At 53.8% G+C, this 11,775-nt stretch overlaps 1 protein-coding gene across 2 annotated transcripts in view; it reads right to left on the bottom strand.

Moving 5' to 3' along the window:
* Nucleotides 1-612: 612 nt before the first annotated feature.
* The window catches only part of KCNC4 (potassium voltage-gated channel subfamily C member 4), a 35,761-nt gene continuing 24,598 nt past the window's right edge, over nucleotides 613-11,775 (bottom strand). Inside the window, exons 4-5 of one of the 2 annotated variants that reach the window (XM_072834920.1) lie at nucleotides 6,425-6,457; nucleotides 613-3,577 (exon numbers count right to left, since the gene is read on the bottom strand). In XM_072834920.1, the coding sequence (XP_072691021.1) occupies nucleotides 6,447-6,457 (11 nt within the window). In that variant the 3' untranslated portion in view covers nucleotides 613-3,577; nucleotides 6,425-6,446. Of the gene's footprint in view, nucleotides 6,458-11,775 lie in introns of both variants that reach the window. The other variant, XM_072834919.1, reaches the window with a different exon arrangement.

Genomic DNA, 11,775 nt, shown 5'->3' with positions numbered 1-11,775 from the left:
AAAACCCGATAACAGCACTTAACGTGAAATGGCCAGCGTGAGGATTATATTAGATCCGAGCCCGAATTTACAACTGACCCAAACAGGTTAACTTCTCTGAGTCTCAGATTTCTCATCTTTAGCTTGTGGATTATACCTCCTCCACAGGGTGGGGTGGGGGTGGGTGGGCTGAAGGAGCTCGGGTATGCAAACCGTTTGGCCCAAGGTAAGTGCCAAGTGAATGGGAGAATGTGCTAGATCCACTCCAGGGAGGTGGGGCATTGGGAAGTTATTTGAGCAGAGAGGAAGGGTTTGAGCTGAGCCATCAGCCCTCTTCCCTGGAACCGAGGGAGAGCTTGTCTGAGTGTTCCACGCAAGGGAGAGCCGAGCAGAGAGCAAACCGCCCCCCCCCCCCGCCCCCGCCATGCCCCTGCCAGGTTTGAGCCACTAGAGTTAAGCAGGCCAGCCACAGCTCTGTGGGGCAGGCTTTCGGCCCCTGAACTCAAATGAGCAGCTTAACAGCTTTATAGCCAAGACAGGGAAGGAATTCAGAGGGCGCTCTCCTCTGGCAGCCAAGGAACAAGCTGTGAACCTCCTTCCTTTGTAGGAAGGAAAAAAAATCATTTTAGTGGATTTTTGTTTTCTTGCAGGCACATAGTCACAGACAGAACCTGGTCATCCCCCTCCCCACCCTGCCCGCCCCAGGCGGAGCCTCTGAATTCCCTAAGACATCCCTGACAAGGCCAGGTAAGGAAGGCACTCAGGCTGCCAGGGCCACTGGGGCCTGCTCGCTGGGCAGAGTGGCGGGGTACCAGGGTACCGCAGGCTGCACAGGCCTGGGCCTGGGGAGGGGGGAGGAGCTGCCCCCTCCCTCCCTGCCGGGCGCTCCCTAGGCGCTGCTTCCTTGGCCAGTCCTGAGGTCACTGCCTGGAGCTGCCAGACAGCTCCCCATCACAGGCTCCATCTCAGTCCCCCTCATGCGGAAGCCCCCTTGGGCCTGTGGAGTCAGGAGAGGCAGCCTGGATGAGCAAGAACCCTGGACCAAGGACAGAAACACTAGTGTTAGATCTTGTTTTCTTTGCCTACACAACGGGATGGTGCCCTGCTCTGCTCATCCCCTGGGTTTGACGTGCAGACCATTTGGGTTAATGTGCTCATCCTAATACCTTCCAAATAATTGTGAACAACCAAGTCACTTAAATGCTTCCTTCTCTCTTAGGCAAATAATCTCAAACTCTAGTCTTAGAGTCGAATTCAAGTCCTGTCCCTCTCTCTGCTACACACTTTCGTGTTCATGGACTGTGGAGCTTAAAGCCCTCTAAAGAGCCGGCTCCCTGAGCCAAGCTGGTCTAGTATGCAGGGGCGGGGAGTGACCTCACGGCGCCTGATATGGAGGTCCTGCGGGGACTCTGGCCAGGAGCTCCCCCACTTGCTGGCACTCCCCACTCCGCTCTGGGTATGAGCAGCTGCCACCCTGGGTACCTGGCTGTTTCTTGGTCACCTGTTCCTGCCCCTGCTCCCCTGCATGGCACTCATCCACCAGCCCTGACGTCAAAGGCTGGAGAGTTAGCAGAGCCTCCAGGTGAAACCATGCTTCCCAGCAATGCACAGATTTGGCTCCAGAAGCAGCCACCTGTTTCCCACCTGTGGGCTTGGCTGAGCCTCCCAGTCCTCTCCTGGTGGCAGGGCCTCTCCTGGCCCACCGGCTGGGTCTGAGCACACAGCACCGCACAAGCAGATCTTAGTATATGTGCTGCTGAAGCAAGCACAGCACGAGCAGATCTCATTTGCCTCTTGTCCCTCAGGTGCTGAGGTGGGTGCCTGGCTTAGAGCAGGTATGGGTCTAGTCATCGGGCAAGGTTGTGTGAATGAAGGAATGAATGAGTAATCGTGCTAAGATGTCACAAACAGGGCATCCCCTTGGGATTTGGTTTTCCTCAGGACATGAAATCTCTACCAACATTGAAAACTCCTCCTCCCCTGCCTTGGGCCAGCCACACGGGCATATTTCTCCAAGAGGATAATTCCATCTCTTTTCCTGGGAGTTTCCAACCCCAAAATGGCTCAGGCTTGCGCAGTGGTGCCAAATATGGCACACAAATTATTCTGAGCCACTCACAGCCTGTCTTACACAAATAGTGAAGTAGAAGAGGATAATTCTGGTTTTCTCTCTCTTCATGCCTGTCTTCCCTACCGCCATTGATTGAGTGAGTCACTCATTGATTCATTGATTCAAACCGTTAACAGAGCGCAGAGGGCACCAGTAGGTTCAAGTTATGCAAAAGGACCATGTGCGCTGTGCCCTGGAGAGCTTTTGGCCAGGAGGGAGTTTGTACATAAATCAGTAACACAAAGGGCAGGGAGCCTAGTCGACAGAAGGGAGTCCGGGGAAGTTAGTAGGAGGGACCCCTTCTGGGGTTGTAGCTGGGAAGATTTCTGGGTGGAGATGAGGCTGGAGCTGAGTCGTGTGGGCTTGAGCCAGTGAATAAGGGAGGCCTGGTGATGTGAGAGGAAGAGGAGTAGGAGGGAGAGAGGAGCTTTGTCTGGGAACCGTCTGGAAGCCAGTGTTTCATTCGACCTGAGGAAAGAGGGAGTGATGACCCATTCTTCTATGAGTCCTGCTAGACTCATCGTAATGCTAACTGTTAATTAAAGAAAGTGTTAGCTCTCAACAGCTTTAAAGTGCGGCCCCTCCTTTTGACGACTCTATTGGTTTTCTTCACTGGCCACCTGGGAAGAGTGTGGCCTTGGAATCAAGTTGACCTGGGTTCAAGATTTGACTGTCACTATCTATAACTTTGAGTGTCCTTTAGTTTCTGGAATCTTCACGTTTTGTAAACTGGGCACAATAACCTTTACCTTGTAGGGTAGTTGTGTGGATTAAATGAAATGTCATACAGAATAGGTCTAAGGATATCTGGGTGGCTCAGTTAAGTGTCTGCCTTTGGCTCAGGTCATGATCTCAGGGTCCTGGGATCCAGCCCAGCAGGGAGTCTTCTTCTCCCTCTCTCTGCTCATGCTCCCTCTCTCTGTCTCTGTCAAATAAATTTTAAAAAGGAAAAAAAAAAAAAAAAGAAAAGGTCTGGTTCAGAGCTGGTACCACACAGATGCTCAGAAATGTTGCTTTTACCTCAAAAATTTAAGCAAGCAATACCATATGATCTAGCAATTCCACTTCTGGACATATACCCAGAAGTACTGGAAGTAGGATCTCAAAGAAATACCTGTACATCCATTATTCACAATAGTCAAAAGGTGGAAACAACCCAAGTACTCATTAATGGATGAATGGATAAATAAAATGTGATACACACACACACACCCACACACACACACACACACAGTGGACATTATGCTAACCAAAGGACAATTACCGCAGGATTCCACTTATCTGAGGTACGTAGAGTAATCAAATTCATAGAGACAGACGGTAGAATGGTGGTTGTCCGGGGCTGGGAGGAGAAGGAGAATGGGCGATTGTTTCATGGGCACAGAGTTTCAGGTTGGGATGATGGGAAAGTTCTGGAGATAGATGGTGGTGATGGATGGTTCGACAACATGAATGTACTTAAAAAGAGTAAATTTGGTTATGTAGATCCTATTACAAAAAAAAAAAAAAAAAAAGTTGCTTTTGTTCTCTTTCTCCAGCGGCAGAGCCTCTACAAACTTCTCATTTCTTTGTAAGGGAAGTGGACAACACCAAGCGTGCTGTTGCACAGGTCACCATGCCCTGAGCTTGATGCCTAATTATCAGTGGATCCTGCCCAGACTCCCAGAGGGGAGGATTGATTAATCCATATTCTGTCAAGGCCGAGGCCGAAGGGCTTGTATATCAGACACACTGGAAGGAAGTTGGCTGCAGGCTGGAGTCAGGCCGAGGGCGGGGAGGTGGTGAGCATTCATCGAATGTCCACCAGGAGCAGGGAAAGTGCTTGGCAGATGCCAGGCCTACAAATGACAGACAAGCTTCTGCCCTCAAGGAATTCATGTCACCATCTACCCCTCCTGCCAGCTGGCCACCCCCCATGGTGGAGATGGTAAGGATGGTAAAGGGGGAAAGACATGGTTTGCAATTATCTGTCTGGACTCAGGACCGGGGGACTTTGCCAGGGATCCCAGGATACTGGCTCCTCAGGCTAATGCTGCTTACTGACCTCCGACACAAAAGTGCCTCTGTGTCCAAGACCTTAGGGACAGTCAGGGTTGTCTAGTGGGATCTTCACAATGCTGAGGTTGGTAAGAGCCCAGGCCATGGGCAGCAAGGGAAGGGAAACCTATCCAGGTACCCTACTTCCGGCAGCCCCAGCGAGGAGGACCTCCCCATGAGCTGACCAAAGGGATTTGCTTTGGCTACTATCCTCTTGGGACCAAGTGCCCCCCAAATCAGGGGAACTTCATGGGGACCACCTAAATAGTTTAGGGCTCTCATCTTCCCTACATCCCCCACCACCACCCCCAGTTATCTGGCAGATAGGGATCCCACTACAAAGTGTGGTTGGCAGTTCAAACATAAGGTTCCAAGTGAGTGCTTTTTACTCATTCAACAAACATTTCTTGAGCTCCTACTAACTATCAGGTATGTTAATAATTGAGCCTATGCCTTAAGCTGGACAGGAGATCGAGATCTAAGTATAATTTCTAAAAAATTAAAAGCACGAGTCTCCTACAGGTAGAGAATGAAATTTGTGTCAAAGATTTTGTGGAACTCATTAATTCATGAGGGAACCGATAAGATGCTAATGGTAGTTCAAAGAGCCTTGAAGAAACTGCATTTAAAAGGAAGGCACCCCAAGATAAATGTCTTTGTAAGTTAGAGACAAATCTGATAAATGTCTTGCAGTGGGATCCCCTGATGGGCCAGGTGGTCTTGGGCATCACACCTTTATCCAACAGGGAACCCTAGAAGGGTTTCCAGAAATGGAGAGACATAGACTTGTCTTGTAGGAAGCAGCTGTGTTCTGGAACCTTCCAATTCTTTCCCCTCTCCTTACTCCTGTGGTGAATAGGGATGAAGTCTGCGTCAAGGTTGGTAGCTAAAAATATTTCCTAGGCATCAAATTACAGATGCGATGCCCAGATCCAGTGTGAAGAAAGCACTGACAAAGGGGCCAAGGTGGCTTCTGAGGTCAGGACAGAGTTGAGATTCCTTCTGGGATCTGAGAAGGGCTGCAGATGGCTCTTACGGATTGTTGACTTGGTAGCTGATACCCTGGCAGCCTTTGGGGGCCAGGTGAGCACAAAGTAAAAGGAATCTCAGTTTGGGATTAACTCAGCTACTGGCCAAATGAGGCAAGCAAGGGCACAGGCTTGGGCTGCGTTGTTGGGATTTTGTTTTTGTTTTAGATTTATTTATTTGAGAGAGAAAGACAGAGACAGAGAGAGAGCAAAGGCAGGGGCAGAGGGAAAGAATCTCAAGCAGACTCCCCGTTGAACGCAGAGCCGGAAGGGCCGATCCCACGACCCCAAGATCATGAGCTGAGCTAAAATCAAGAGTTGGACACTCAACTCACTGAGCCACCTGGGCGCCTCAATCCCCATGATCTGGATGGCTTTGGTTTCTCTTGCCCTTTACGTCTGAGAAGCTCAGGGTGCTCTATGGGCATTCTCAAAGATGCTGGTACAGGGACCAAGAGGAACCCCTGAATTTTCAGAAATACCCTCCTCAGTCCCCCAGCCCATCAATGACAGAGAAGAGAAAAAGCTAACCTGTTTTGCTTCTTGCACTGCCTGAAATGCACAGACCAAGGCACTTTAGGCCAAGAGCCTAGATAGTCCAAAGGAAGGCGAGAGGCAGTGTAGGGAAGGAGAGATTTCAGGATGGCTCTGTAAGAAGTGTCTCTCCTGATCATGTGTGCAGAGGAGGTGGGGTCAAGGGGTCTTCCATCAGCTTCCTCACAGCCGATGTGTTTCTAAGTGTCCAGCCTGGGAAGGCAGTGGACTCTAGGGTCCCATTTCCACATGGGATTCTATGATCACCATGCCAGGACTAACCACCCAGGCGAAACGGGAAAACACTAGTCTAATCTCCTTGGAGATAAGACTTGCCCTTGCTTTTTGCCATGAACTGATCACCGACAGGGCCTTCGTGTGAATGCCTTCTGATGAAAGCTGAAGCCCCAGAGCAGCAGAGGAAACTGAGTCAGAGCTCGGGGAATGGACCCACGCCTGCTGGCTCCCAGCTTCGTGGTTAGAGACCACCTGTACAAAATGTCAAATACCGGATTAATGCCCAAGTCCAGTCTGCGAGCCAGCTGTGTTCCAGATATCAGGCACGGGTCTGGTTGCCTCGCTGCCACAGTGGAGGCCTTCTGCTTACTGAGACCTCATCTCTTCCACCTCCCACCAGAGCTGAGCCCCGGCCCCGGGGCCTCGTGGAGGGGCCGTAGAATGGCCTATATTCTTTCTCTCCGATTTAGGTCTCCCCAAAATCCTTTAGTGAACCTACCTGCTTAATTTAGAAAGGTTCCTTAGTGGTCACCTAGGAAGGAAGAGAGAGGGGAAGGAAGGAGGTTAAGCTTTCTGAAGTGTCAGGTACTAGGCTAAGCAGGAGGGACATGGATCTTATTGGAGCCTTGGGAGAATCTGCTAAGGTGGGCAGTATCATCCTCAGCTTTACAGATGTGCAGCTCAGCAAGCAAGTTGCCAGAGACAGCATAGCCAGGGGTAAATGCAAGGCTAGAGCTCTGGCCCCGTTGGTTCCTGTCCACATTCAGTCCCAAGGAGAGCTGGTCTGAATTCTAGAGAAATCCATGAGGGAGCAAAAGCTCCACAGTGAGGTGGATTCCTCAGCCAGGCTAAAAGGAGCCCCCAGGGGCCACCTGGCTCCAGCTATTTTCAGTAGTCTGTGCCGGCCCCACCTCTAACTTCCAGACCTATGGCTCCTCGTATTGGGCGGGGGAGGGGGGGGCTACAAACTCCCTGGGGGATAACCTCTGAACCCTGCCTGTAGAACATAACACACGGACAACTCTTTGCAACCCAGGAGTCTTCCTAGGAGCCTCAGTGGGAAAGGGGGGGGGTGGTGTTTGGAAGGGAGGAGGAAGGCGGGCCCTGCGCTCTGGGGAAGGGCAGGCAGGGTGGGGAGTGGAGAGGCGGGGCCCCCCAGGCCTGGGCAAGAGTCCTGTGGCAGTGCAGCTCCCGGGCTGGTGTGCTGGCACAGGGTGAGGTGCCAGGCAGGCGGGGCCCACAGGCCAGTCCCTCGCCGTCTGGAGCTGGGTTTTGTCCTAACAAGGGAAGCGGTATTCCTGTGACACAGTTCGCAGTCCTAAGCCCCCATTTGGAAAGGGGATTAAGATCTCTCCCCGGAAGCCAGACGAGTCCACCGAGTCCATCCATCGTTACAACAGAACCCAGGGTGGTCTTGGTCGCGGAGCAACTTAGACCTTCCACTTGCCAAGGGTGGGTGGCACCAAGCTCACCCAGCCACCCACCCACCGAGGCGGCCTCGTTAAAAATAATGCTTACGTAAAGGAAACACCCTCAGAAAAGGGATCCGAGTAATCTGGGCGGGCTGGGTAAACGCCTCCTGTTCTGACCTACCTCTGAGACGAAATGATCTATTTCCTCCTCGAACTGCTCCCCCGAGTTCTGTTCATTCACGTGCTTGCTCAGCAGACACCCAGACAGTGTTGTGGGCTTGCCCGGCTGTTCTATTTCCAGCCTGTTGAGTTCATTTTAGGTCCCACAGCCGGGAATGGGTCCCTCCCTCGCCCCCTCCTCCCCGCCTCCCCTCCTCCCCTCCTCGCAGTTTCTCACCTGCCCACTTCCCCTCCCACTCCTCCACCCTCCAGCGGCCTCCCTGCCACCCCCACCCCTGCCCGCAGCCCCTGCCCCTGGCTCCTGGTCCTGCAGGACCCCGCTCTCTGCCTCCCCTCCAGGGCCCTGGGAAATGAGGTCCCTCCCTTGGGCTCCTATTCCCAGTAGCCAGCAGGTGTGTGTAGATAAGACTTGGGGGAAAGCAGGGGGTGCAGGGCACCTGGCAGGCTCCTCTCCGACATCTCACTGCCTTGAGAAGGTAGTACAGGGGCATCACTGCTTCTGAGTCACCAAGAGGGAAGTGGCCACGCCAGCGGGTCACCTCATGAGCATTCCCATCCCAGGGCCCTGCGTCAAGCTGGACACTGCCTTCATCCTGTCATCCCACAGTGAATGGCCCTAGCAAGAATTTCTGGAAAAGGCTTCCTAGTGCTTTCTGTTGAGGAAGTCAGGCCTGCCAAGCCCTACTCCCCTCTGGTGTCAGGACTTCCTATAACAGAGAACGAGGGTCTTACTCCATAAGTTAAGAGGAGGTCTAGCAATCCTGTGTCTTGGGAAATAAACTATGTGTGGACACTAATTTATACTAGAGTGTGGATGGCTGGTACAAGATGCTTTTCAATGCATAGATTAGACCATGAAAAGAGGGTGAAGAGTACAGAAGGACCCTGGAAATGTGTGGATGTTTGGGAGGCAGGAAAGGGGTAGCATTTAGTAAGGGTAGAGAAAAACTCAGGAAGAGATGGATGATTCTAGAAACCAGTTTTCTAGTTCTGCCCAGGGAAATTAGCTTGTCACAGTCCAGCACACTTAAGTCCAGAGGGAGAATGGTACCACTGGAGCCTTCTTACACACACCCCTGCCCTCATCATCCCACCCCCCAGGCTCCCCGGGAGCTGGTTGCCACCTCTAGGGGTGTCCTGAGAGAAATGAAGTCCCTAATCGATCTGCCAGGAGGACAAACAGTGAGTCCCCTCAGGGGAGGAGGCGGTCCTGAGGCATGAGGCTGGATGCAGCTGGAGTATTGGGAAGGCGGCTGGTTCTAATTCCTGTTCCTTGGTGCTGTGCACCCCCCCACCCTGAGTCCACGGAGAGGATGGCACAGACTGGCCCCCATGCTGACCATCTAGTGACCTAGGAGGGTCAGGATCCTGGGGCAGCTTCTCCATGCTGATAGCAGCGTTGGAGGCAGAACTCTGCTCTCCATAGCAACTCGGCAGCCGCCACCCCAGGGAGGGCCACCATGGCAACAGCTAGTCCAGGAACAGCTCCTCTGGGCCTCTGGGCCTCCTGGGCTCAGCCCCGGTCTTACCAAGGGGCACCTGGCCGGGCCTGGGCCAGGCAGACACCCCGTCTCTGAGCCCCTCTTGGGTAAGGGCTGAGGACATGGAGAAAAGTCTGTTTTTGTGTGTTTCCCTTGTTGGTATGATTTGAACATTTGATCACTGATGCTGAGTTTGAAGCAGTTGTCCTTGGACCTGGGGCCTAAGGGTGAGAAACTCTGGGTGGGGGGGGACAGGTGGCAAGGGGGTCTCTAGGGATATGAGCAGTGGAGTTGCCCCCAGGTTAAGGAATCCCAGGTCCTGGTCCCTGCAGAGGTGCCCTCAGGGGGAGCCACACTGCAGTGCCCCCTCCCGCCGGCCCTGTTTGCTGAGGGCTCAGGACGCAGCTGGAGGACCCCCACTGTCCCACCGGGAGGCCTAGTAGACCTAACAATTATCTCTTAACATTTAGCAGGTGTCTCTTCTATTCTCAGGGCTGGACCAGGAGGCTCATAGTTCTAGAAAGAGTGCATTCAGGGGAGGAGGACTGGCTTGAGGGCCAGGCAGGCAACTCTGTTCTTTCCCTCTTTCCTACACCCCACACTGTCTCCGCCAGCCTTGTCCTTCCCCTCTTCAGCACACCCTCAACCCTCCTGCTCCCATCACTGCCTTCCATCGCTCCAGCGTGTCACGGGGTTGGGGGGAGCACCCACGATGCAGAGCGCAGCCCTAAGGGGAGCCAGGGTGAATCAGCTCCCCTAGGTAGCTCCCGGTGGGGGGGGTTACAAGTTCCCCAAACCTCCGGTGGAAGCCAAGTTCCAGAAGGAAGAGCAGAGAGCTCTCAGCCTCCCTCTCTCTTCAGCGCTCCTCATTATTCTGACAGCTTCTCCGGCAGGAAATGCATAATGTAAAGAGAAGAGCTTTCACGTTCCTCCCCAAGGACTCCCAGGGATGCCCTAGAAGTGAGGTGCAGGAGCCAGCTGAGACAGCGGGGGGTGGGGGGGTGGAGGGGTGCAGCTGAGCGGTGGTTTACTGCACAGCATCCCGGTGCCCCAGCCCCAGCGGGGCCCGGCACCTCGGGGTGGGCAGGAGACACCTCCAGGGCTCCGAAGCGTGCGATGCACCTGCACCCGGAGCCAGCAACCCGGGGCGCTGGAGGGGCCACCAGGGGAGGGACAGTGAAAGCCAGGGGGCGGAAGAGAAGTCAGCCCGGCAAAGGAGGCAGCACAGGTGGGCGTCTGTGTTCTCCGCCCCCAGCGGGGGGCGACAGGGCAGAGGCAGGGAGGGGCCTGGCAAGCCCAGGCCCTTTAGGGTCCCCCTTACCTTGACGGAGTTTGGATTTTATTCCAAATGCAGTGGGAATCCAGCCTTGGAGGGGTTAAGCCGGGGTGCAGGGTCTGGGGTCGGTTTTAAGAAGGCCAGGCTGCAGGGGCTGGGAGGCCTGGCTTGTGGAAAGGCAGCCGGGTGCCCAGGACGAAGAGGGGGAGATGGAGGTGCACCTGGGAGCTGGGAACAGGGCTGTAATGGGTAGGAATGAGGGGGAGGGATCATTACACACACACACACACACACACACATATATTTTAAAGATTTTATTTATTTATTCATGAGAAACAGAGAGGCAGAGACACAGGCAGAGGGAGAGGCAGGAGTCCCCTGTGCCTGGATCCCAGGACCCCGGAATCATGACCTGAGCCGAAGGCAGATGCTCACCACTGAGCTACCCACGTGCCATTACATATATTTTTAACGTACTGGTCTTTTGTCCCCTCTCCCCCTTGACATTGGAATGTAAGCTCCCTGAGGGCAGGGGTCCTGCTGGCCTGGTTCACTGCTGGCTCCCAGGGATGCGGTGTGGGCATTTGGTAAAGATTTAACGTGTGGTGAGTGAGTGAGTGAATTAAGGTATTAGAGGGACAGGTTAACCACAACATCCCAGTTTCTGGCTCAGCCTTGGGCTGGATGGGGGTGGAAGAGGGAGGGGAGAGCCGTGAAGGGGGGCATGGAGATGCCTGGGAGTGGCCGAGTGGGCAGGGTGAGCAGGTGTGGGGAGCGGGGGCGGGGCTGTACGCTCTGCTCACTGATGGACACCCAACACAGAAAGCAGTGCTGGGAGTAGAGAAGAAGCTCACTCTGTTTGTTGAATGAACAAATGCAGTTGAGAGCAATGTTCCGGGCTGGACCTACCAACGTGGCTGTTGCTAGGTCCTGGAAGATGTTTAAGACTGTAGGGGTAGGGGCCCCTGGGTGGCTCAGTGGTTGAGTGTCTGCCTTCCGCCCAGGGCATGATCCAGGAGTCCTGGGATCGAGACCCCCATTGGGGTCCCCGCAGGGAGCCTGCTTCTCCCTCTGCCTGTGTCTCTGCCTCTCTGTGTGTGTCTCTCATGAATAAATAAATAAAATCTTTTTAAAAAAAGACTGTAGGAGTGGATGAGATCACCTAGGAAAGTGTAGCGGGAGAAGGAAGGGACCTCCTCTGGCCACCCCCTCTCCCCACACCAGGAATTGATTTAGGAAGCAGGGGCCCTAACTCAGCAAAGAAAGCAGAGCCCTGCAGTTTGGGGAGACTCTTAGGGAGTAGCCATAAAGACAGGTAAATATGGTGCCTGGGAGTGAGGGTGGGGGTAGGGATACAGGCTGGCCCCTCAGCCCTGTGAGAAAAGGAGAAGCTTCCAGCACCAACAGCAGAAGGCCTCTGACCCCTCTGACCTGGAGCCATGCCAACTCTCCTCTGGCTCCCTCTCCTCAGCCCGTGACGCTAGCTATGGCCAGGCCCAAG

Source organism: Canis lupus, chromosome 8 (assembly GCF_048164855.1).
Source record: "Canis lupus baileyi chromosome 8, mCanLup2.hap1, whole genome shotgun sequence".
Classification (NCBI taxonomy): domain Eukaryota; kingdom Metazoa; phylum Chordata; class Mammalia; order Carnivora; family Canidae; genus Canis; species Canis lupus.
Note: the sequence above shows the minus strand (reverse complement) of the source record. Positions and strands in the feature narration are given on the sequence as shown.